The 26,955-nt window shown below is 42.4% G+C and overlaps 1 protein-coding gene across 1 annotated transcript in view; it reads left to right on the top strand.

Annotated features, from left to right (window-relative positions):
• Positions 1-22,561, top strand: part of KIF13A (kinesin family member 13A) — a 207,421-nt gene extending 184,860 nt beyond the window's left edge. Inside the window, 15 exon segments of the mRNA XM_081247019.1 lie at positions 514-552; positions 2,419-2,518; positions 4,038-4,164; positions 4,970-5,025; positions 6,610-6,734; positions 7,234-7,410; positions 8,132-8,224; positions 8,374-8,530; positions 9,493-9,566; positions 11,347-11,394; positions 12,487-12,592; positions 14,296-14,447; positions 14,963-15,067; positions 21,329-22,126; positions 22,128-22,561. Coding sequence (XP_081103145.1) covers positions 514-552; positions 2,419-2,518; positions 4,038-4,164; positions 4,970-5,025; positions 6,610-6,734; positions 7,234-7,410; positions 8,132-8,224; positions 8,374-8,530; positions 9,493-9,566; positions 11,347-11,394; positions 12,487-12,592; positions 14,296-14,447; positions 14,963-15,067; positions 21,329-22,126; positions 22,128-22,166 — 2,196 coding nt within the window. The 3' untranslated portion in view covers positions 22,167-22,561.
• Positions 22,562-26,955: the final 4,394 nt, after the last annotated feature.

Raw genomic sequence — 26,955 nt, forward strand, 5'->3', positions numbered from 1 at the left:
CAAGGGCGCAGACCTGGCCTCCAGTCCTGACCCTGCCACTATCTGTGTGAACCTTGGTTTCAGTCATTTCATCCTTCAGGCCTTAGCTGCCTCACAGCTAAAACCAGGAGGTTGAGCCAAAGACTCCCTAAAGCCCTTTCTAGTTCTGCCCATTCTAAATCTCAGTCAAATAGCTCACCCAGAAACAAATAGCAACTGTTTGCATAACAGCGCCATAAGGCCTGACCCAGCGGGGTTGTGTCCAATCCCCAGCTAAGAGAGTCTGAGAGAGTTCCCATTTTTAAATGACTGTTTTCTCTATTAAAGACAAAAAAAAAAATCTTCAATTCTTTAAGTAATTATAGACAAGTGAATTACATCCACTTTTTGAGATTCGGTTAAATGTTTTATTATGCCGATGTTGTGTGTGCTATCCATTGTAATGTGTGTGTTAAGCTTAAAGACTTATTTTCCTTGTGTGCTGTTTGAGAAAAAAAAAATGCATGTCCTTTGTGTTTATCTTTTCCCCACCAGAGAGATGATGAGGATGGTGATGATATGGATAGTTATCAGGTATTACTGCTGCTGTCAATCCTGTGGCATGGGGCACAGCTGCTGCTAATTGCCAGCATTCGCGAAGCCGAGGGCAGGGAGGAGGAATGGAGGCCCGTAGAGCAAGAATATGCAGTTTCCACTCGCTTTTGATTTGCTTTCAGTGTAATCAGGGATACAGTACTATTTCTATAGATTTCCCTGTCAGTTCAAAATTTATAAGCAGATCCTGCATTTTTGCTATGCCATCTCAAATTGCTAGCTTGAAAAGCCTTTCTAAACAAGACCACTCTCACTGTATTAAATTGGTGATCTTAAGAATTGTCGTTATCCATCCATAATCTTTTTTTTTTTTTTTTTTTTTTTTTTTTTTTCTTTTTGCGGTATGCGGGCCTCTCACTGTTGTGGCCTCTCCCGTTGCGGAGCACAGGCTCCGGATGCGCAGGCTCAATGGCCATGGCTCACGGGCCCAGCCGCTCCACGGCATATGGGATCCTCCCAGACCGGGGCACGAACCCGTATCCCCTGCATCGGCAGGCGGACTCTCAACCACTGCGCCACCAGGGAGGCCCCATCCATAATCTTTAAGTAGACCTGTCTTTCCTATGTGAACCTGCAGTTAGCTCCTTATATCCAAGAGAGTAGTACTGTTCTAACATGCCGTTGTACTTTCAAGACTTTTGCCGGCTAGGAAAACTGAAGACATTTTAAGCACATAGTTTCGTTTAGCCAGTTTTCTTCTCTCGTTAAGGCCAATCTTATTCATAACCTGGAGAATTCAGCTCTCAGCTTAATCTCTTTTTGGAAATCTAGGGGAGAAAAAATACATGCAAACATGAAATTTTACCTAGTCAGGGCTGACTGGCCTACTGTCCATGGAATGTGAGATAACAGTAATGGTCAAGGTGGCAAACCAAGATGAAGTTTTCTGGGTTGGTTCCCAGTCTTTGTACTGATTCTCTACATAAATTTTAAAAACATGTTTTCCTGGTGTGCCTTCCTATAAGTAAAATGTGGGTCCATTGTAGGTAAAGCCTCAGAAGTTCTCAGGTGTCTGCTCTTAATGTAACGTCTTAAGGGTTAGGCCGGAATTAGGCAAGTCAAAGAGCATCCTGAATAGAATTGGTAGGTGTCTTTCCCACCTCATAATTTTACTAAGAAAGAAAACAAGCAAGTAAAAACAAATGGTAGGGGAGATACCAGTATCCCCTTGGATCTCAGCAACGCCATTAACTAACGTCCTGTGGCTGTCTGTGCGCTTCCTGCCACGTGGTTCACAGTTGAGTCCAGCGGCTGCTTCTGGGAGTTCTCAGCATGGCTGACTGCATGTTGGCTTCTTGCATGGGAAGTTTTCGGTTAGCCTCATGGTAGTGGTTGGAGGTAAAACCTTTGCAGCAAGTTTGAAAAGTTCTCCACTGATCTATCCTTTGCCTTTCAGAAAATACATCTTATCCAGCCATCGAGCTATGAATGATGAAAATGCTTGTCGTTTTCCATTCCATTTGCTGCTTTGTGATTTGGGCTGTGTTTCTGGTGTCCTTCTGCTTAGAATCACAAACCCTTCAAACGAATAGCTACAACTTAAATACATACACACACATACCATATAAGACATCCAACAGCTGGTGTAGTTTGAGCTTCTCTTGCTTTTAAGTATAATTATCTTTTTGGAAATCCAGGGGCTCTGATTTCTGAGTCATGGGATCCTCAATCAGCATGCAGTGTTCCTGAGGCCTCTGCTTTCTTGCATATTAATCACACGGCAATGTTCAATGGCCTTTCCTAATGAAAAGTTTCCTAATCAATTTAAGCATCTTTTTTTTTTTAAAAAAAAGAAATAGTTATCTGTGCACTCTACAGGAAAATGTTTTCCCTCCCTGATGCCAGGAAGAAGACTTAAACTGTGTGAGAGAGAGGTGGTCTGATGCCCTCATTAAACGGCGAGAATACCTAGATGAACAGATTAAAAAAGTCAGCAATAAAAAAGGTATGTGAGAGTAAACTCCTGGCTGGGAGTAGTCTTTTCACTTCTAGACAGTAGTGGTAGGCTGTTTTCCTCCCTTAGCTGGACTGCTGTGTCTTAGCTTTTTGACCCCATAACAATGATAGATATTAGTGAATCATTAGTGTACAGTGTTTAAGCAGGCTCTGAATTTGAAAGTAATGTTTCATTACTTGAGTTAACTGACATTAAACGTTAAATTCAGGTTTTGTTTTGATGAATGCAAATGCCATCAATATCGACATCTCCACCTGAGGTATTCCAGGCTCAGAACCTGGGACTGACAGCAGCTAAAGGGTCACTTCTGAAGCCACGACACTTGGCAGGTGGCTGCGGCTACCGTTGGGCGGTAGCCATGCTCTTGGCTCCTTCGGGGTGGCCTGAAGCTGGCCTGCAGGTCCACTCGCCACCACCCAGCTCCGAGGATTCAGTTTGCTTACGCTGGCAATGGCCACTTGGATTCTAGAGCAGAAATCTGCTCTTAAAACCCTGGTCTCAGGCTTCCCTGGTGATGCAGTGGTTGAGAATCCACCTGCCAATGCAGGGGACACAGGTTCGTGCCCTGGTCCAGAAAGATCCCACATGCCGCAGAGCGGCCAAGCCCGTGCGCCACAACTACTGAGCCCGCGCTCCTAGAGCTGTGCTCCACAACAAGAGAAGCCACTGCAATGAGAGGGCCGCGCAGCTCAACGAAGACCCAAAACAGCCAAAAATAAATAAATAAAAATGAGTTAAAAACAAAAAAAAAACCCGGTTTCTCATCCTGAGTGAACGGTTCACTCAGTGTGGTTGGTTCTCCACCAAAGGACATGTTCTGAATGTGAATCTGCTTCATGCAGAAGTCGGCGAAAGCCCTTCCCCAGTAAAACATCTTGCCTCTGTGTTCTGCTCTTGGCCTCAGTGTGTGTATGTGTGTGCTCAACCTGCTAATGAAAACTCACTTTGCCTATGCCCAGGTAACTCCAGAGTTGAACTAGGCTAAGAGGATTGCAAAATAGATCAAATAAAATCCCTTTCATAATGAGCATGAAGGAAAACAAGTTAGTTTTGCAGAGTGCAACATACGGTGTTTTTTAATCCTCTATCCTTATAAAATGATGTTTGGTTTTATAAAGCAATGTCACATCCATTATTGCACTTGATCCTTCTGACAGGCGCGTGAAGTAGACATGACTTGTATTAACCCTATTTGACAAATTAGGAAACTTAGACTCATCTGTTGAACGACCTTCCAAAATTACAGAACTAGTAAAATAACCCACGTCTTCTAATCCCTGTTCCAACGCTCCTTCCACTCTTCCTGGGTTTGTGATCTGTTAGGCTAGTGTCCTAGCCTCTCTGAGCTCGTCTGGGTCCTCCGTCTTAAACTTCAAAGCCTCAGTTCCCTATTTGGGACACCGTGGATGTTTAAGGCACTTGTGGGTACCACTGAGTGCAAATAGATTTAAATTTAGAAACTGTCCTTTCTCCCTCTTGGCGCTCATGCCCTCGTATTGTCCCGCAGAGAAGACAGAGGACGATGTGGAACGGGAAGCCCGTCTGGTGGAGCAGTGGGTGGGGCTGACGGAAGAGAGGAATGCCGTGCTGGTGCCTGCGCCGGGCAGCGGGATCCCCGGGGCGCCTGCCGACTGGTGAGTCCACCCTTCCTTCTGGGCAGGCCTGACGATGGTGCCGTGGTCTGTGGCGGGTCATGCGAGTGACCTGCCAGGATTGTCACAGAAAATGTTAAGTACCGTGAGCTGTCCAGGGAAGGGCCACCCAGCCCTAGGGCTCCCTTCCCCCTTCTTCTTGCCCACTGCAACCATCTTCCACTCACAGGAAGCCAGCGAGCACTTATCACTGGCCAGGAGTCAGATAGACAGTCCTCCAGCCCTTGGCATGAGCACCTTGGACATGATTACCTGATCTCCAGACATTCTCATATCTTGGGTCGAAAGAAGGGTGTTTCCAGAGCATACTTGAAAAGGGCAGAAAATAAGTCTTCTTATTTGCCCTCCTGCCTGTTTATTTTGACTCAACAGAGAGTCAGCACTTAAGCACTACATCCACAATGATCAGTCAGTCCTAATGCCCAGAAGAAACAGCATGGGATCCTGGGCTCTGGAGGCAAATCGATCCTGTCCCCTGTTCCTCCTCTAACCATAGCCACTTCCCTTCTTCCCATCACTAGAATTATTCTCAGAAAGGCTTCAAATAATCTGCTTCAATTAATTACATGTAATTCATATGACTGTAGTTCTTTATATAAGTCACGTAATTCCCATGATTTGTGTTAAGAAGGGTGACAAGATCTGTGAAAATATCTCATTTGTAGAACCTGTCTGTATCTGACTCCACAGTGGTTCTCTTCTGCTCTCATGCCTCTGTCGCGTTTGGTTATTTAACAAGATGTAAAACACATATTTTGTTATGATTAAATATTGTTATTAAATTTAGGATCCCACCACCTGGAATGGAAACCCACATACCTGTTCTCTTCCTTGATTTGAACGGTAAGTTTGAACCTGACGTTCCAAGACGTATCGCATTGAATTAGGTTTGTAATCTAATCAGACCCGCAGTATTTTGACCCTTAAATCACCTGCCTAATCAGGCACATGCCATATTTAGGTGACATTTTTACTCCAACCAAGTATATAAAGCCATGACATGTCGAATCACTAGAAGACAGATGTGGAAATTTATTCTTAAAAAGACAGCACTTGAGAGATTGAGAACTGCATACAAAGGCATGAGAGCAGTTATTGCTCTGAAACAGTAACGGACATGGAAATTACCTGAGAAGGTAATCACCCTTAGAGAACTGAATCTTTATGCATTGCAGGTACCCAGGAATCTGCATTTCTGACTGGTGCCCTTTACTCCCCACCCCACCCCCATTTGTTTTGTTTCTAGAACACAATCATCTGTAACCCTGCATGAAGGGTTGTCCTTTACTGTAGAAATTAGATTGAACCTGGGCGAATACAGAACAAGGGTTTTCAATGTGTTTTAGCAGTAAAATCCATTTTCAGTATGAACTTGTGAATGGAACCCCATGTGTGGAATACGAAAGCAGAGTTACTGAGTTTGGGGATGGGCAGGCTCTGGCAGGCCTTTCTGCAGGGCCCTTGGGATCCTCAAAGCACAGCCTGAAAACCTGTCTTCTGGAGGGAAGACATGTAATGGATGAATGGAAGACACAGGAGGTTGGCTTTGGCTCTTCATATGAACAGTTTTTTTTAAAGCCTAGAAATAGACCGTTGCCTCATGAAGTGGTGAGTTCCCCATTATTGGAGGTTCCCCATTATACAAGCAAAGACTGGATGACTATATACAGAGATTTGTGAAGGGTGAATCCTACACTGGGTAGGACATTGGAAAAAGATGGTCTTCACATTTCTCCCAAGTGCTCAGAACTTTGTTTCTAAATTGATAATTTAACCACCCAAATCTCTACACTTGATCTTAGCCAAAAGGCCGAGAAGCGATAACCACTCAGATCTCTAATTTAGTGTAAGTTATGTAAGTAGGACCACAAACTTAACACTACGTTATAGGAGGAATTGACAGAAAGCAGCAAAATTCTAAGGTGTGTTTATGTAGTGAAAAATATTTGCTCCCAGGACTACATATAGAATATATTCAGGGGCTTCCCTAGTGGCGCAGTGGTTGAGAGTCCGCCTGCCGATGCAGGGGACCCACGTGCCCCGGTCCGGGAAGATCCTACATGCCGCGGAGCGGCTGGGCCCGTGAGTCATGGCCGCTGAGCCTGCGCGTCCGGAGCCTGTTCTCTGCAACGGGAGAGGCCACAACAGTGAGAGGCCTGCGTACCGCAAAAAAAAAAAAAAAAGAATGTATTCAGTCCATTTATAGGAGAGTCACAAAGGCACCTTTTTGGCTCCTGGAGTTGTTTCTGTAAAGGATAGAAGCTGTTGTAGTTAGTGGAGTTGCTGTTTCAACTGCAGGAATGAAAAACTAAATAAAATTGCATTACATGTAAACTTCATCTGTAAAAAGCATATTTAAAAATTTTGGATGCTTGCTTAAAAAATCTGTTTCCCCCACTTTTGCTTCTGTGCCCTGGACTTGGTCAGCGGATGACCTCAGTGCCAATGAGCAGCTTGTGGGCCCCCATGCATCGGGCGTGAACTCCATCCTCCCCAAGGAGCATGGCAGCCAGTTTTTCTACCTGCCCATCATAAAGCACAGTGATGAGGAGGTAACTGACCTTTAAGAATCTCTTAAAGGGCTTCAGATTAATGCACATGCCTGTAGGCCTCTCTGCCCATTAAACTGCTGTGGTCTGGACTTTGGGGAAGAGGACTGGGAACTTTAAAAAATAGAATGTGTGTGTTGTCCAAAAGGCAAGGAGGGACTTACCTGGTGGTCCAATGGGTAGGACTCCGTGCTCCCAATGCAGGGGACCTGGGTTCGATACCTGGTTGGGGAACTAGATCCCGCATGCATGCCGCAACTAAGAAGCCCGTGTGCCACAGCTAAAGATCCCGCATGCCGCAACTAAAGATCCCGCATGCTGCAACTAAGACCCCTCGCAGCCGAAATAAATAATAAATAAATAAACATATTTTTTAAAGGGCGAGGAAAAACGTCTATGATTCAATGTAGAGTTGCATTTATTTTCTTTCTCGTGCATAACGTAAAACTGCTACACCTGAGTTGTCTTGTTTTCCATGTCCCCATCCTTCCCCCATCCCTAGGTTTCAGCCACAGCCTCCTGGGACTCCTCGGTGCATGATTCCGTTCACTTGAATAGGGTCACCCCACAAAATGAACGGATTTACCTGATAGTGAAGACCACAGTCCAGCTCAGCCACCCGGCTGCTATGGAGCTGGTATTACGAAAACGGATTGCAGCCAATATTTACAACAAACAGGTAGTAACGGGGCCTGATTGTGCCATTTCATACATGAGCACAAAGTTTTTTCCTTCTCTCTATCACAAAGTAGTGTTTTGGGGTGTTAATACAGTGGCTGTGCAAATCGCTACCAGGTTATAATCTGATTCTCATTTATCCAAGATAACAGGGTATGAGGATAGCAGAGGTAAATGTCATCCACCAAAGGACTTTTCCACCTTGACCGATTTGAGGCCCATAATCTTAGGAGACAGTGGAGTTATGACATTTTATTGTTTGAAAAAGGTTAAGCGCCTGATCCGAGAGGGTTAGTGACAAAACCAGGACAAAGGCAGGCTCCAAACTGTCCTAATGCTTCCCCAGATCTCATCTCAGAGGTGCTATCAGCAAAACTGATCCTCTGAGTTGACTTCTGACTGTGCCACGATAGATTCATTAAACCCTGACAAGATCAAGTAGAAAGATGGCAAGGGGGAAAAAGGAGCAACCACAGAAAAACCCTGGATGGGCTGCAAATTCTGCAGTCTAAATAACAGTCTAAATAAATCCCTAAATAACAGCTGGGTGTTATTGTCCTTCAGGATTGCAGACGAGGATTTTTCCATTCAGTTTTTTTCTGTTTTACTAAGTGTTGTGTGTATATCAAAAACATAGTAATCGATGATGCTTTTACAATTTGTAAAATACTAAATAACTTATATTTTCCACATCGCTTAATTCAGCTTTCCTTTTCTACCAGAGTTTCACCCAGAGTTTAAAGAGGAGAATATCACTGAAGAATATATTTTATTCCTGTGGTGTAACCTATGAAATAGTATCCAACATACCAAAGGTAAAGTATGTATTACTTTTTAAAAATATCAAAATGTGAGTATTGGAGAATGCGTTAAATCTCAAAACTTTTAAGTCATTGTCTCACCACAGTTTTGAGAAAGATGTTGTTCAGGTAAAAGTATTCTAATGGCCTTCTCGTCTCGTTAGGCAACAGAAGAGATTGAGGACCGGGAGACTCTGGCTCTCCTGGCAGCGAGGAGTGAGAACGAAGGCACAGCAGACGGGGAGACATACATCGAGAAGTATACGCGAGGCGTGCTGCAGGTGGAGAACATCCTGAGCCTGGAACGGCTCCGGCAGGCAAGTAACTGCAGCATCTGGACCAGAGGGTGAGATCACCAGCCTTCACCCCAAATGGACAAAGATGAATGTATTTCCCAAACACCTTCTCTCTCAATCTATTAGAGAAGAAAAACTTGAGTAGCTCTCTCATTAGACAAAATAGTTACTTTGACAAAATAGTAACACAAATTCAAATGACTGCCTTTTATTGAACACCGCCTAAGTAATATTGATACATTATTTCATTTAATCTTCAAGATAACCCTGCAAGGTAAATACTGTCCTAATTCCCATTTGTAAATGAGAAAACTGAGGCTGACAGAAGTTAGCCAACCTGCCCAAGGTAACCCAGCTAAGAAGGGGCACAAAGTTGGACGTAAACCCAGAAAGCTTGACTCCGAAGCCCACGTGCTTAACCACATATTCTCTCCCTAATTTTTGGACCCAGATTAACTTCTGTGGCAAAAGCAGGATATTCAGGTGAAAATAATCCACTAGGTAGTGGAACTGCACAGGAGATGTCATTCAATCGAGGCAGTGGCCGAAGTTATGGAAAGTGTGCTTTGAACAACAAGAGGACTAAGATTGGCGTTTGTCAGAAGAATCTTCCTTCAGTCCCACCTAAACTGCTGCACGAGTGAAACACAAGCAGCATAAAAGTTGATTGTAATTTTCCAAGTGAGATATATAGTTAGTGGTATTTCATCCGTGTTTTCTCTGCCCACCTGTATAAAAATCCACAACATTAATGTCTTTAGTTCTGTGGTTTTCCTGGTTTTATTTATGAGGAATGTTTTTGATAAATTAAGCAAAAAACGAGAAAATGGATACAATACAGTTACAGTTTTGTAAATATGGGGAGAGAGGGAGTGTAGGATTGAAATGATCTTTATTTCTATACTTTCTAAATCCTCCACAATAAACATATATTACTTTTGTCATCAGAGGAAGAAAAATAAATGTCCTTTTCAAATTTGCAGGCAGTCACGGTCAAAGAAGCGCTTTCCACCAAAGCTCGGCACCTGCGGCGAAGCCTCAGCACACCAAATGTTCATAATGTGAGCTCACCCGCGAGGGGCTGCCGCCCGCATGATGCATCTCAGGGTTTGGGGTGCAGCAAGTCAGGGGACCTCCGGTCGGGGTTTACAGGTGGGGATAGAACATTCGGCACCAGTGTGGGCACCCCAAGGTGCCAGGCCTGCTCCTCTTTTCTAGCGAAGCTTACCAGAGAGCCGTTACATGTAATGTGCCTGAGCTTTTAGTGGAATCTTACAAATTTCTCTCCATAAAGTTATGTCCTTGAAAGAACTTTTTTGAGATGTAAATAGAATGTAGTTGGCTTAAGGATGGTCGAGTCAGGTGGAAATCCTGCTGCTAGAGCTGCTGAGTGCTGCTCTTGAGTCTGTTTACGTTCCCCGTTCCAGCTGCCCCGATGGATCTTACCGTGCTTCCCATCAGAGTGACAGGGCACCAGACTCCTCCATAGAGACCCTTCCATAGTGCCTGGTCTTTATTTTGATTACCTTCCTCAACCATTCCATCGAGGAAATCCAGTTGACAGAAACTACGTCCAGTGGAGGGGAGCGTTGTCGTGGGAAGAAAGGACAGAGCAGTACGCGGAGCACTGCACAGTAGCCTCTTTCCGGGAGCAGCAGAGAGAAAGTCAGATCCTCTCAAGGAAAACTGATATTTGCCTTCCCATTCTCAAGGACTGTCAGATAATGATGAAAAACACAGTAAACGTTTATGAAAGCTGTCTTACAGTGGTCCGAAAAGCAAATCCCTGTAATCACTTTCATGCAGATGACTTCTTCTGACCACAGTTCAGTTCTTACACTTGATAATAGGAGACTCATATAGTTGTAAATTGAAAAAAGTCTTCTAATTAATTTAGGTGTCAAAGAAGAGATCATAATGGAAATTAGGATGTATTTAGAACTGAATGATAATAAAAAATGGTATGTATATCAGTAGTTGAGAGATGCAGCTAAAGTGGTACTTAGAGGGAAATCCTTAGCCCTGAGTTTCCTATTATTCCATTTATACTGCAGAATACTAGATGGTAGAGAAAATGAAAGAGCTAGAGCTATTGTTAGGAAATTTATAGATCTTATATTATAAATGTTATTAAAATATTAATTATATTAAAAATAATGAGGAAAACATATATCTTTAAAAGTAAGGAAAGACCACCTATGAAGTATTCTACCCCCCCAAAAAACATTGAACCTAAGTGTGGTCGAGACTGTAGATCTAACTACTAATATTTACAGGGGACAGAGGAAAATGTTAAATGATACCACAGGGATTCATTTAACAAAATCCAGACTGTGGGAAACGTTACAGGAAAAAAATGATCTAGAGAAAAGGGAAAGCTCATAAATTAAAAAAGACTTACAAGATATATCATCCAGTTGCAGTAAATTAACTCTCTTGATCCTGATTCAAAATTAGCTGTGATAATGTTTATAGACATTTGACCACTAATGGGATATCTGATGCTATTTAGGAATCACTTAATTTTTTTAAGATGTGATAATGGTATTATGGTTTTAAAAAGGGAGTAGGAATTTCTTATCTTTTAGAGATTCATAAAGCAATATTTATGGATAAAAATATTTTAAGTTAGAAAAAGAAAATCAGAATATTTTTAAAGAGGGTAATGATAAATGTTAGAGCAGAATTATAATAAATTCAAATAAATAAGGAAATAATAAATATTAGAAAGAAAGAGGGAAGGAGAAGGTCATACAGCCTTCAACTGTATGTGTGATATTTTATTTAGTTAGTTATGTTAAATATATAAACCACATTGATAAAACCATTCATCCCTTACAGGTCTCTTCTAGTCGACCAGACCTTTCTGGCTTTGACGATGATGATAAGGTGTGTACCCATGGGCATGGCCAGGTTATTAGTAGAATCTAAGTCTGGAAAGTTAGGATATATTGGTGTTTTTAAAATCTCTGGACTTCCCACCTTAACCTGATGCAGATCATTGTCTCTACATGTCCATTTCCAAGTTCAAATACTTGATGTGAAATTGCTATGCACTCTTGAGTGTTACATTGTTACTTAGCATGACACCTTCCATATCAGGATCATACGACACATAATTGAATAAATATCTGTGTTTATGAGTCTAACTCTAAATGACTTAAGAAGGTATTACATCCACCATAGCAAAATCAAAATTATTTCAAATGCGGAAAATTAGGAACTTGAAATTAAGGACATTTTACAGCATTATCATATTCAAATATTTCTTTAACATATATTGTATGTAAATTACTATTCTAGGGACAGTAGATGATTCAAAAAGTATAAACACAGATTATGTCTTCAAGAAGTTTAAAATCTAGTCCTTGGAGATAGACATCTCCTGAGAAGTTGAAGTAGGATTAACTAAGTTTATATGATATAAAGGAGGAGGTTTCTCCCTTTACTATGCCAATATCTTATGCCAGCTTGGAACTTTTAAATGTCAAGTATATGTAGAGTAATCGTACCACCACGTTTGCCTGGGGAAGTTCAAGCTTATGCCTCCTACCCAGGAAAAATATCAGTGGAACTGTTTCACTCTCAAAAGTGTTGTTGTTTGGTCTTTAAATTATTTATTCACTCCAGGTATACCTTGGGTTTGATAGCACTTGTCATATTGTTCAGTACTTTTCTACATGTTAGATCTATTTAATAATAAAAATAAATGAAGAGCACATACTGCCATTAAAAAATAGAAAAAAACCCCTCAAATCAGGCTTCATTTCTCTCTCTCTCTCTCTCTCTCTCTCTCTCTCTCTCTCTCTCTCTCTTTTGGCACACTGCGTGGCATGTGGGATCTTAGTTCCCTGACCAGGTGTCGAACCTGTGTCCCCTGCATTGGGAGTGCAGAGTCTTAACCACTAGACCACCAGGGAAGTCCCCATTTCTCATTATAGAAGGACTTAATTGTGGTTAACCCATGTTTCTACCTTGTAGGGTTGGCCAGAGAACCAGTTAGACATGTCTGACTACAGCCCCAGTTACCAGGATGTATCGTGTTATGGAACTTTGCCCAGGGATTCACCTCGAAGGAGTAAAGAAGGTAGTGGTGAGATTTTTTTCTGTGTTATTTCTTTATAATTTCTTAGGAAAGGCATGGAGGGAAATTTTTTTATAGATGACATATAATATGGTAGGAAGCTGAAATTCTAGTTTGCTAGATGATCCAAAACTGTCTTCTTGAATAGAACATATCCTGTTCACTTTTTTTTTCTTTGTATCCATTATATCATCCAATTAATAATAGGCTTTTTGTGCAACACTTGTAATTTTCAAATCACATTTCATGTATCATTTCCTGATTTTGAAGTCAATTTTGAGACACACATATCTTATTACATTATGGTTAGATTTCATTCTTTACCAAAAGAATATCCACCTCTGTCATGTTTTTGTGCTGGAATCAAAGTATATTTTAGGAGAACATGTCTCTGGTCCCTAAGGAAATTTCAAAGCTGATACCAGAAATGAATTTGATTGATGACAACATTATTACCTAAATATAATATATAATCTCCCAATGCCCTGAAGGAAGCAGCATTCTTAGGATATGTAAATCGGCTCTGTTACCTTACTTATCCCTTATATTTTACCTACTGTGTGCCATTGTACCAGTGAATTGAGAAAATATAGAAGGAGAAAGAGAAGACCAAAAAGGTAAGAAATGAGTAAAAGCAAGAAAGAAGAATCGTCTTTCTTTAGTCATATGGAGCAGGGTGGCTTGAGGGGAAAGTGACCTGCAAGAAGACTTACACAGTGCTCACTCACTGAATATGTATTGAGCCTGTCCTTGCTATATGCAGTGACAGATGCCGAGATCTTAAAATCCAACTGTGGACATGTACATAGAAAATAATAAGTTAGGAAATGATAAAATGCCAAAATGCATGTATAGATTATAAGGGCTCTGAGAATTCAGAGAGATAGAAAATCAGCATGGGGGCTTCCCTGGTGGCACAGTGGTTGGGAATCTGCCTGCCAGTGCAGGGGACACGGGTTCGAGCCCAGGTCCGGGAAGATCCCACATGCCGCAGAGCAGCTAAGCCCATGAGCCACAACTGCTGAGCCCGCGTGCCACAGCTACTGAAGCCCACACGCCTAGAGCCCGTGCTCTGCAACAAGAGAAGCCCCCGCTTGCCGCAACTAGAGAAAGCCCACGGGCAGCAACAAAGACCCAACACAGCCATAAAATAAATAAATAGATAGATAGATAGATAGATAGATAAATAAATAAATAAAGTTTAAAACCAAAAGAAAATCAGCGTGAGTTGAAATTGGTCTGTTAAGTGATGCTTAAGCTGGATCTTGAAGGTAGAAAATTTGGTTTCTGATTCCTTTGCTGCTGTCCAGCCCTTTGATGACTCTTTGTAACTTTGTAGATATATCTGCATTTTTGCCTACCTCCGTTTTAATGCTCAGCCAAATACAGTCATCTCTGAGTATCCACGGGGGACTGGTTCCAGGAGCCCCTGCGTATACCAAAACAACCCAAGACTGTGGAGTGCCGACTGTATATTTATTGAAAAAAAGGAAAAGCAGAGAGAGCATTTTATTCAGAAAGCATAGCATGAACAGCATATAAGTGGACCCACACAGTTCAAACCTGAGATGTTCAAGGGTCAACTGTATTCACATACTGATCTCTTTGTTACGCCAGATATTCCTCTGGCTTGGTCACTGCCTCGCTTCCTGTGTGTTGGTTAAAGTGCTCTGTGCCCGTAAACCCATGCCTTTTGTCTTCCCCAGGTTGTACGTCAGAGAATCCTCATGCCTTAACAGTCAGCCCTTTTAAAGCATTCTCACCTCAGCCGCCAAAGTTTTTCAAGCCCCTAATGCCTGTAAAAGAAGAGCATAAGAAAAGGATGGCGCTTGAAGCAAGGCCTCTTCTAAGCCAGGAGGTAAATGCTTGACTTGTCTGTACCATGTACAGCAGAATGGACGTGTTATGCCTGTGGAGAAGGAACACTGTGCATTAACAAAGTCAGATGCCACATGTTGACATGTATGGGTTATCACTCCATGGTTCCTGTTCTGGAGTAAACATCTCTTTCTCAAGCACACAGGGTCATGGGTAGAGTGTTTTGTTTGTTGTTATTGCTGTTGTTTTCTTTGTGTTTATGGCTTTTTTCAGAGTATTTATTTCAAGTGAGAAAGAGGTGTCCCCTAGGTGTTTTGAAAATATGAAAGGCATTTTTTTTATTTGATAAATTTGGTTATGCTATTTGCCATAGTATTTGTGTAGTCTTGTCAGATTTCATCAGTAGTTTAACTCAAGCCTGCACAGTTGTTGGCTGCACTGCTCACATGTAATACAAGTGTTTGCATTGCTTTTCTAACGTGCACGTACTTAACGTGTATGTCGGCCGTCGTTGTCTTCTGTGTGTGATGCATCTGTGTGTCTTAACCTTTGCAGAGCATGTCTCCACCTCAGGCACATAACCCTGGCTGCATTGTGCCCTCGGGAAGCAATGGCAGCAGCATGCCTGTAGAACACGATAGCAAACGTGGGAAGAAGATTGTAAGTCCTGCAACCATTTCTGTCATATTGCCTGGCGGTGGGTGTAAGGCCCTTTCACAGACAGTCATCCAAATACTTAAGAAGAAATTAAGATCTGTATTGAGTCTTGGCTTTTTTTTTTAAAAACGTGATCATCGGTAATGAAATTTTGCATGGATGTGGCCGTGACCTGTGATTTTTCTAAGTGTTCCTTCTATTTATTTACTTATTATTATTTTGCTTAGTATAAATTTGCTTAGAAAAAGGAAAAAGCCACTTTTAATGATTCTCATCTTTAAAAAGCATAACACAGAGATCACTTTAACTAATATTGAATCTTTCTAATGAGCCTGTGCATATTGCCCAGATTCTGAAGTTAATCTACCTAGAGGAATTGCACTTACTTGGCGTAAGTATTCTTTCATTTAGCTGTGGGTGTTTGAGAGCTCTTTGTGTTTGCCTGATGCTATTGTCAAGATTATCCTGTAGTTTGTAGCCTCTCCACCATCTGTCACTGCCCATCCTCATCATCTGTACCTCTCAGGTAGCCTCTTTTAATTTGCTGGCAAAATAGATTCCAACTCCCTCGGTGTCAGTCCTGCTTTCAGGAGGACTTACCTGTATTTTACCCCTGGTAGGTTGAAACTCTACCTGAAACACCTCATTCCCTAGCACTTGGTTTTCACATTTCAAATTGGAGAAATCGTTTTTAAAACACTATGTACCAGGCACTTGGGATCATAAGCGATATCTCAGTTTAAAAATGCAAGTGTATATTCTCGTGCCTGGAAAGAATTCTCTCATTCTGTGTCTCAGCTTTCACTCTCCTGTGGTTTCCTAGGCTTTGGATGCAGCTTGGAGCTGGAGCGGGCTGCTTGATGTTCACACCTGCATGCAGTCTGCTCTGTGGGCAGAGTGTGGGCCCTTTCCTTTCCCAGCGGCACCATGTCAGACTCATTCCAAAGGGTCATCAGCATGAGGTCTTTTAACCTCTAGGTTCTAGAATATGCTGCAAACGCACACTGTGTGAAGCTGACTAGAACTTGACCCGGACATGTAGCAGGCCAGGCTCCTGCATGCTTGGAGCACTAGGGGATCTTAAGAAATGACCTTCTCACTCTTCCTGTCCATTGAGGAAAGAAGGAAAGGCATCATTTTCCCCTCCCCTCTGTCCCTCTCCCCACCACCCACTGTCTCTGTGTCCTCCCGGTCCTTCTATCCCAAAGTCCCCCTCCCCCCCAGTCCCTGCTGGAGAAGAGCCTGCACGCCAACAGCTGCCCCTCATCGCTCCCAGTCTTAGCTCTTCAGTCACATACGTGACCTCCCCCTGCTTAATTAATAAAGGCTTCAGCATGGGCTAAAAAGGCCAGGTGGCTAATTTATTACCCCTTCCATTCTCTGGCTGGTTGGTTCTGTCTGTTGATTGACGTGGTACCCATCACCATGCTGCACGGGCACTAAATTTTAACCTATTTTAACAGTACATTTTGGTAGAGCACACTATCAAGGGACTGCTGGATGGCCCTTCTGGGGCTGCCCAGCAGCTGGTTTCCCTGTTCACAATTTGCATTATAGTTATTTTCTTTACTTTCCTTTTATTACTTTAAAATAAAACCCATCTCAGGACTTTTAGCTAGCAGAGGGTAGAATGGAACCAGATTCTCTTGGAAAAACCCAGGAAGTTTTGAGCAGCAGTTAGATTCTGTGTGATCAGACGCACCATGAAACCCACTAAGCAGGGTTTGATGGAACCATTTTTCTTGCTGCGACCTTACTTGAGACACCTGCCTCTACTCTCCTCAGAAATCTAGCTCACTGCACACTCTTCATCTCTGAAACTATTGAACTGTTTGATTTATTGCAGATAGCAGCTTTTCCAGGATGTTTTGGTAGATTATAAGAATATTACTTGCTTCATCTGAGGTTCTAGTCTCTCTTTTGGAAGATTTCATTTTATTTCTCTTCTTACAAATGGATATAAACTGCTTTATTCCTGTGTTCCCTATTCACTTTCTTTCCTTTTCCACTCTTGGAAAATTAGAGGGTGAATCAATGGTTCAGTCTGATCAAAGGAGTTTGCAATCATTTTTGAGAAGCGATATTGGAACATTGTTCCTTTTACTTTTCAGCCCATCTAGTTACCAAAGAAGCCTGTCGTTTCACATAAACTATAGTAAATATAGCTGTGCTTAATTTTTTTTTTTTGGCTTAAAACTACACATATTTATTCTCATGTAGCTCTGGGGCAGATGTCTGAAAAGAGTCTTTTTTTTTTCCCTTTGTTGTCTCATCAATTTGGGACGATAGACAAATGTACTTTGTGTCTTCTGTGACTAAGATAAAAGCAACACTGTGCCTTTGGAGTCTCTCTTAAATTTTTTAAGTCATGATGCAGACAGAAGAGCAGAAAGAAGCTCAGTTCTCCCTCTCTTGGGTCTTGCATAGACAGCATATGGTTTTTGTCTCTCGTTTTACAGAAGAGGAAACACGAGACTTGTTGAGTGATTTGCCCAAGGTCTCACACTTAATGAGAGCATCAGAACAAAAACCCCGTCCCTCGGCAGAATTGGGCTGACTCCAGAGGCTCCCAAAGATAGTGCAGTTTCATCACCTGCTGCTGCTGTTTCTAAAAAGGGGCTGCCCTCCCCTTAGTACCACGGACAGAAGTACTGGAGACCCTTGGCTGATGGAGTCTTTCTGAAAACAGACCATCTCTCTGAGGGACAACTGATTAGAGTGGAAGTGAAAATGACTTTAATCAGGTGAAAGTCACACAGAAGGTCACTGTTTTTTTGTTCTTTTTAATTTTTTTTAAATTTATTTATTTTATTTTTGGCTGCTGTGCACGGGCTTTCTCTAGTTGTGGCGAGCGGGGGCTACTCTTCGTTGCGGAGCGCAGGCTTCTCATCACGGTGGCTTTTCTTGTTGCAGAGCACGGGCTCTAGGCGCGCGGGCTTCAGTAGTTGTGGCATGCGGGCTCAGTAGTTGTGGCTCGCGGGCTCTAGAGCACAGGCTCAGCAGTTGTGGCTCACGGGCTTAGTTGCTCCGCAGCATGTGGGATCTTCCCGGACCAGGGCTTGAACCCGTGTCCCCGGCATTGGCAGGAGGACTGTTAACCACTGTGCCACCAGGGAAGTCCAGAAGGTCACTGTTTTAATGTAGGTTTTGATTCCTTCTTAAAATCAAGGTGTTTTGTCTATAGGTAAATATCAGCCGCATAAACTAAATCTCAAAAATCAAATCATGAATATTGTAGCTGTAGAGAAGCTTGAGAACTTGACTCCATGTCCCACTTTTAGGAAGAGTTTTCATTCTTTTTGTCCGTAAGACACAGTAGGAAGGTTCTTAGTTCAGTCTCCTTTAAAGTAAAATGATGAATAATGTTTCTGGTATAAACTGTTTATCTAATATATAAAATAGATAAACAGCAAGGTCCTACTGTATAGCACAGGGAACTATATTCAATACCTTGGGATAACCTATAATGGAAAAGAATCTGAAAAAGAGTATATACTATATAACTGAATCACTTTGCTGTACAACAGAAACTAACAAAACATTGTAAATCAACTACACTTCAATTAAAAAATAAATAAAATGGGGCTTCCCTGGCGGCGCAGTGGTTGAGAATCCACCTGCCAGTGCAGGGGACACGGGTTCAAGTCCTGGTCCAGGAAGATCCCACATGCCGTGGAGCAACTAAGCCCGTGTGCCACAACTACTGAGCCTGTGCTCTAGAGCCTGCGAGCCACAACTACTGAAGCCCGCATGCCTAGAGCCCGTGCTCCACAACAAGAGAAGCCACCGCAATGAGAAGACCACGCACCGCAACAAAGAGTAGCTCCCACTCGCCATGTGCAGCAATGAAGACCCAACACAGCCAAAAATAAATAAATAAATAAATAAATTTTTTTTAAAAAGAAAAAAAAATTTTAAATAATAAATAAAATGTACAGAACCAAGAGATACTGTCTCCCCCCATCCCCCCCAAAAAAATCTAACCAAATTCCCTTAAAATACAATTTAAGCCAATTAAGTCTTCTTTTCTCCTTGGAAGGCATAACTTCATAAACTTTCCATCTCCGTTTACATGTTGGAAAATGATTCATCTCTACTCAGTTTTCTTTCTTCTGGAACTAGTTGTCTCCACTCCTTTAGCCTTTCTCTTTAGGTCACTCCCTTAACCCTAACCCCACCCCAAATGCATAACTAGGTACTGATCCCTATTTATTTTTGTAGACTCTTCAGTTTTACTAAGGTCATTCTAATCCTTTAGGAATAATTGTTTATCTTTGTGATTTTCATAAGTGTATACCTATTTCTACACATTAAACTCATGCTTGAACATTTCACTCAGCAAAGTTGTATTTTAGGATGACAGACCTTTCCTCAGTGTTAGGAAGAAATAACTTCAGGCATAAAAAGAGGCCCCGAATTATAAATTCTCATCTTCAAATTTGGTTTTCCTTGCAACAGCTAACTTTTTCATAATTAATTGCATCAGAGACTCTTGGGCTTGGGGATTATGTTTCTTTGCCAGCTTCAATTAGAAGGAAATATAAGAGAAACAAACACCTGAAATCCAATTTTGAGTCTAAACAAGTCAGGTAGAGAATCTAGAAAATGTAGCGCAGGTGACTGGTTCCGGCAGTTCTGTCCAATTTTTGCTCCTTTACTAAACGTTTCCTCCCAACATTAGGGAGAGATCTCTCTACCCCACCCCCTTTTTAACAGTGCTATTTAATTAGAACACAGCTAAAGATAAGACCGAGAGGTTAGTGTTGCCAAAAATTTTGTTTTGCTGACTTCTGGAATTTTATCACTGATATTTGATAGTCACCTTTGATTAACAGACAAGGAATTAAGACTACTGATGCTTTTAAATAATTTATATTCAAGCTATTTTAAAATCTAAAAAGAGTGTTAAGCTATTTTTTAGGTATTTAGCATCTTATGAGATAGAAAAGAAAATTATTGCTATAAAATTCAGCAGATGAAATTTATGTTCATTTGTAAACTCCCATCTGCTCTATCCGTGGAGTGTGCTTTTCCTCACCCTCCCCATCCTTCTCTCTTCCTCACCTCTTCTCTCTCTTTTTCTCTCTCTCGAAATGAGTAACGTTAATGTTTTGGTTCCAGGTCTTTACAGTTACTCTGTTGTTATACTGATGGAAATTTCATCCACCCAGCAGTGTCCAGGGTTATCCTTCGAGCAAGGACCACAGTCATAACTCCCCAAGGGTAGGGACCGTGCCTGTCTTTGCTCAGCATTGGTATTCCCAGTTCTTAGGACAATGACTGGCATGTAGAGGATGCTTGATGAATATTGTTGAATGAAAGTCACGTTTAAAAGAGAAAAGGAATAGTTGCAATGTTATCAGATGTATATGAGGTTAATTAGAAATGACTAGATAGTAATATCATTTACTTCTATTTGAAAATAAAATGCCCATGTGTTTTATATTGTTTTCCACCAAATTTAAAAGAATCATTCACTCAGGGAGAGAGATTGGAAGATGATAACAGCCACTCTTGCATATTTACCAATCTTTATAAACAGAATCCTAAAGCTATTTGACAAAAGAGATTTTCATTTAACTCTCACTATCTTCCTCACTTTCTAGTCAAATCCTCTTCCATGCTTCTCAAAAATGCTAGAAAATAGTAATTGTCAGATTAATTCAGTATTTTACAGACTTACAATATTTAGTGTAATACTGAGAATGGATGTTGAAATTGTGTTCTTTTCCCTTTCGCTGTTGGGGTGTCTTTATTTACGGCCCTTCCTCCCCATAAATAGCTCAGAAACGTTTTGCAAATCATCGTATTTATCTGCACTTTGCTCCCCAAGGTGAGGATTGTAGGAACATATGAAACAGCAGCTCTTCTCTGCCTCTGGCTGTCCCTCTACTCATTTAATTAGAAAAGAGAACATCTCCAACTGAAAACTAATCATGAGGCACTAATTAAAAGTCTACTGCACTTCCTTCCATCCTTTCCTTTAAACCAGGGGAGGAAAGGTTTCTAATTATTAGTGAGTGAGCACAGAAGAAATAAATCTTTTCATCTTGGATGGTAATGGGTTCATGCTCACAGATCTCTGAGGATAATGTACCTTTGTCCACGACAGGTGACAAGATTTAACCAAACTCAGAAAACAAAAACAAAAAACACTATAAACATGTGAAGGTGAATGCCTTTAACAGTAAAGTGTTTACAACCTGTCTGAACAATGCAGTTGCTATAAGGAGCTCGTGGCTGACGTTTGCTTCATTTCTGTAGGACTCTGAAGAGGAGGAAAACGATCTAGAAGCTCTTAACCGGAAGCTGATAAGTTCACAGCCTTACGTACCTGTGGAGTTTGCCGACTTCAGCGTTTACAATGCCAGCTTGGAGAACAGAGAGTGGTTTTCTTCGAAAGTCGATTTGACGAACTCAAAGGTCCTGGAGAAAGAAGTGTCCTGCAGTCCCACTACCAGCAGCATCACCAGTGGCTACTTTTCCCACAGTGCCTCCAATGCCACCCTGTCTGACATGGTGGTCCCTTCTAGTGACAGCTCAGATCAGCTGGCCCTTCAGACAAAGGATGCAGACTCCAGTGAGCATCCCGGAGCATCACTTGTGCATGACTTCAGACCATCCTCAAACAAAGAGTTGACAGAACTAGAAAGAGGCTTGGTAAAGGATAAGGTAACTATGGTGCCACTCAAGGAAAACAGTGCCTTAGCCAAAGGGAGCCCGTCATCCCAAAGCATCCCTGAGAAAAACTCCAAAACCTGCTGTAGGACCAGCTCATGTTCAGAACAAGATGCCTGCTCCAGCAAAAATGGCCAGCCGGCCAGGGAATTCTGCCCCAGGGAGGTGACCATAGAACACACCACAAACATCCTCGAGGACCATTCTTTCACAGAGTTTATGGGTGTGTCAGATGGGAAAGATTTTGATGGTTTGACAGATCCTTCTGCTGGAGAACTTTCGAGTAGGAGGAACCTACCAAATACAGTGGACAGTAAGAGTGTCTCAGATGGGCCACAGGACCCTGGCCAGCTGTGTTCCTCGGCAGAGAGTGACCAGGTGATAAATTCCAGGGGCAGTCTTTCGGGTCCTGTGCTATCAATGAGCGCACCTAATTGTGCCCCAACTGCCAGAGGCCCTTCATCACAGTGACTTAGTAGGAGAGATTCATTCAGATGTTTTCTGACAGGGACAATGGGCCCACTTGGGGACCAAGTTCACATGCTGCCCAGCTGGCTGGCTATGGCGGAGCAAGTCTGCTTTCATAGTTTCCGAGTGGGGTTACGACATATGTAGGACCAGCATATGGGTTCATGTTGAATTAAGTGTTCACCTCGATAAGGATCAGTCAATCTCGTGTTCACTCCCCGAGATGTTTAATTACGGGCTCTCCCAAGGTATCCTGGTAGCATCTACCATATTTCATCACATCTGTGATTTCTTTGATTTTTAGATACGCTATTATTTTATGTATCATTAAAGCAAATACTTCCAATTAAACTATATCATATCAGCAGTTTCAGAGATGTTAAAAAGCATGGGGTGGTGGTGGGGGAGAGACGCATTGCAGATTTGACAAAATACATCCATTTGGTGCCCATAGGATAAAAAATGCTTTGGGAAGCATAGGTGAATTCCCTGAGCAATTTAAGTGTGGGCTTTGGAAGTTACCCAGGTGGGTTTATTACAGTGTTTAATTTTCGTATTGGAACAAAATGGGTTTTTGCTAATATTCCTCAGGAAAATAGTGAATTCTATAATCAAGAGTACCACCATCTCTTCCCATTCAGGGTCACTGTTTTGATCCCACACCCCAGCCATAGCTGTGTAAGGGGTATGGGAGCGCCAGTCTTAGCAAAACAAAGAGCTGACAGAATTAGAAAGCAGCTCAGTGAAGGAGCAGATAATCAGCGTGCCCGTCTGTCTCGGGTTTTTTTTTTTGGTTGTTTTTTTTTTTTAACATCTTATTGGAGTATAATTGCTTTACACTGGTGTGTTAGTTTCTGCTTTATAACAAAGTGAATCAGTTATACATATACATATGTTCCCATATCTCTTCCCTCTTGCGTCTCCCTCCCTGTTTTGCTGAGGAAGTTATCATCCCAGTTTGCTGGCTTCTTCCCCCAAGTCTTCCATACTAGCCCTTAAAATCTCAGTGTGTGGTCATTTATACAGCATATTCATAAATAAACTGCAAAAAACAAATAGTGGGGTCTCTTACAACTCAGAAAAGACTTCTTTCCCCAACATAAGAATAAAATAAAGTTACTTATTACTGTTCTTGCAAGCTAAACAGTCATTTGTTTAAAAGTCTTCAGCTTCCTTTACACTGATTTTAAGCAGAATCTGCTTTGCTGGCCTACATCAGCTTTTTAGTCCTTCTTCCAAGAAGTCCAGGAAGAATGTGGTCCAGGGGTTAATTCTTCCCCCTGGAACAGTGCTTCTCAAACCTAAATGTGCAATAGACTCACTGGGGGGTGTTGGGAGAAGACGCCTCTTAAAAATACAAATTCCCAGGCGTCACTGCCCTGCACACCTAAGGTTTTGCTTCAGTCCCCGTTGGAGCGGGGCGAGGGGTGGTGTGGGGATAAGGTTTTCACAAACCCCTCTGCTGAAGGGATACAGGGTAGGGTGTCTGAGGGCTGCCCTGTTAGAAGCACGGCCCGGCCCACAGAAGGGGGAAGAGAGGCAGCAAACTTCCCCTCACCCCCACCTTGCTTCGTTGCCTTTATTATTTAGAACGCAGTAACAGGAACACTACCTGATTTTTGCTTTCGAAAGGTTCCAGAATAGAATAGCGTGTCCCTGCCAAAGGTCTTGGTTTAAAAGTGGAATTTACAAAAAACATTTGTGGTATCAGGGAAATGTGGGACTATGGTGAGTTTTTTCTTTTTTAAAAAATTGCTTTAGTATTTTTGTTATCTTGGTTTTAATTTGTTTTGACAGTGTTAAAGTCTGAGCACTTTTTAAGCACTCAGGTTTGACTTTTGTTCTCACCCTGGTATGACTTAGAGTGTAGACCCAGCAATAACATTTCTTTTACTTTAACTTTAGGTCTTGCTGTCTGTCATTACTTTTCTTAGAATCTTCAGCCTTGGAGCTAGGTTCGTCCCTTGTGTAGAGTACAGTCTAGAACTGGATCCCATAGTCAGCCAGATCCTGCAGGTCCCTCTAGGAAGAGCCCCTCGTGGGGGATGGTCTCCGTGGGTGGGGAGGGCGGGGACAGGAGCTTGCACTCACCAGCCTCTGTGTTCCAGGGGAGCACGACCGCTCCGTGAGAGGCAGCAAGCCAGAGCACCAGCCCATCTTTAAAACATGCTGCGGCCCAGCCGGACCTCACACCAGCGTGGAGAAGCCGTGGCTTCGGGGGCCACCTCCTTTCTCCTCCCGAGCCGGCAGAAGCCGCGCTTTGTCACTCGGCTGAATCGGCAGCCTCTGCTTTCTTCCAGAGAACCGAAAACCCTGGCTTAATGAAATGGCAGTATTTTTGTGTGCACTCACTACACACCCACACTGTGTAGAAACCTCCACAGGTTCAAACAAACTTTATTCTTGTACAATTTTAATCAGTTCTTACTGTAGAATCTGGAGTCAATGCTCTAATTTTTTTTATAAATAGTATATGTTATGTATATGAAATGGTATCTATAGTATGTCTGGAGACAGACAAGTCTGCACACTAAAATGGGGAGAAAAGTGGTTTGTAGAAAATCGGAAGGTACTGGACTTCGTGACAAAGCAGCTTGGGCGATCTCAGAACAGGAGCAGATGAAAAAGATTGTGTTGCCTGAGAATGAGGTTGTAAATCCCTCTTTGCAGCAAAGGTTACAGAATGCCGTTCTTTATAACCAAAGAACTTACATAAGACTGAATGTTTTTGCTGTCCACTCTTGTTTTATGTGTACATACGTGTTTGACTGCAAGTTCGGTGCCGTACGCCCCTTGGCTCCCAGGCCACGTGCTGCCGTTCTCTGTCCTGTTTCGTAAGCACACTGAAAAGTCTCACGGCTCCATTCTTTGGTCTTCCACCTGGCCCGCCGCCTGCTGACTTGCCGTGGAGTTGGAACCGTTGACGGTGACTGGGGCTCTGACCCCAGCGTTTCTGGTCCCTTGGTCCAGGCCATCCAGGCAGGTGGGATGCAGAGAGCAGTATTACTGTAAGAAAACACAGGGACAAACCAAGAGTTGGGTTGCGGGGAGGGGGTGTTGATTTCCGTCTCTTTGTGGTTTTGTTTGGGGTTGGTAGGTTTTGTTGTGGTGTGGTTTTGCCATTGTTGTTTTACTTCAATTTTGGAAAATGCTGAAGGGATGGAATGAACTGTAAAGTTCACAGGTGCCCACTTCACCGTGTTCGCAGGAGATGATTGAATACAGATGACCCTGCTGTCCGTGTCTTCATTTGTAAAATTCTGTTACCCATGGAGACGCTGAAGGCTTATGTGTGTGGAAGTTTTTACAAAAGTACTTTCTGTACCTATTGTGTAGATGCCTGTACAGTTGGTCCGGACGTACAGCAATAAATGTGTCGTGGGAGCGAGAGAGTGTGTACAGCCTGCTGTACCTTTTCCCTTTAAGTTCTTAGCATCAGTAAATGAGTAAGATATTGGAGGTTTTACTGCAAAGCTGCTGTTTGTGATTTTTGTGTATAGTGAGCTGACTGTAATATTTCACTATTGTCTGTTTAAAAAAAAGAAAAACTGTAATTTATGTCCCTTTCAACTTTACTGTATTTAATTGGTACAGATTGTGTGTGTGTGTTTTAGAATACAGACTGTCTAATTCCGATTTTAAAACATCTGTTGTTTGTCTTTAATTACTCTGCCACTAGTTTCGGATCAATTTTCCGTATTTGTTTGTATGCGTGTCCCTGTAACTTAAACAATAATAGTAACAGCAAACATTCATTGAGGGTTTACTGTGTACTAGGCACTGTTCCCAACTTTTGATAGAGATCTGGCTTAATCCTCACAGCAGCGGATGCCATAGGTTCTGTTGTTATTAAGTGTTGGACGAAAGGAAAACGGAGGTGGAGAGGTTGGTGACAGGCAGCAGGCGGCAGAGCCAGGATTCAGCCCACGCTTCCATCAGTGTCTCCTGGTGTTCTGTCTGGTGACGCATCATGGAGGCATAGGCCTCTTAAGGGAGGACCGAGCGCCTTCAGGGAGCGGAAGGCGGTGGTGAGTGTCCCAAGTCCAGACTGACTGACATTAGCGGGGCGCGTCTGCAGCAGACAGGCCGAGGCGGGTTACACGTGGTCACGACAATCAAGCGCTTCTCTAGAGGAAGCAGCAGGGCCTGCCACCCTGGAAGCAGTAGCTCAAGGTAGCTTAATGTGAAAGAGTTATCTAAAAATGGTTTTCCAGAATCTTTTCAGAAAAGATTCACAAGAGCCTTTCTGATGTGGTCAGGAACTAGGTCTAGCCTGTTCTCGAAAGAGAGTGACTTACATAGACTTCCAGGAAAAAGTAGGTGGGGGAAAAACCCAAATTATTTGGATGTTATGGAATGGGAGTTCAGGAAAGCAGCTATTTAATGTTTAAATAAATCACGACAACCACAATACAGTTTAAGACAAAATGAGCAAATTGTCATTCCCTTTACTAGTATGAGATCAGTGGTGTTTGGTCATGGACATTGTCATTGGTCATTGACTATGGGAGAGCATCCTGCATAGCTAAATATAGGCATGTGTTTACCAGTTAATTTCCGAAGTACGGTATTACTGCCGTCATCACATTTGTTTATCGTTATTTGGACATACAGTTTATCATAGCAAACATTTAGCCCTGCGTTTCTAGGGTACCAACTTAAGGGAAGAATAACTGTTCATGAAAAAATACCGTCAGGGTAGGTAAGGGCCAGATACGATCTTCCAAAAATCCTTCTCTAGCCAA

Source organism: Mesoplodon bidens (genome assembly GCF_964165515.1).
Source record: "Mesoplodon bidens genome assembly, chromosome: 10".
NCBI classification, from domain to species: Eukaryota; Metazoa; Chordata; class Mammalia; order Artiodactyla; family Ziphiidae; genus Mesoplodon; species Mesoplodon bidens.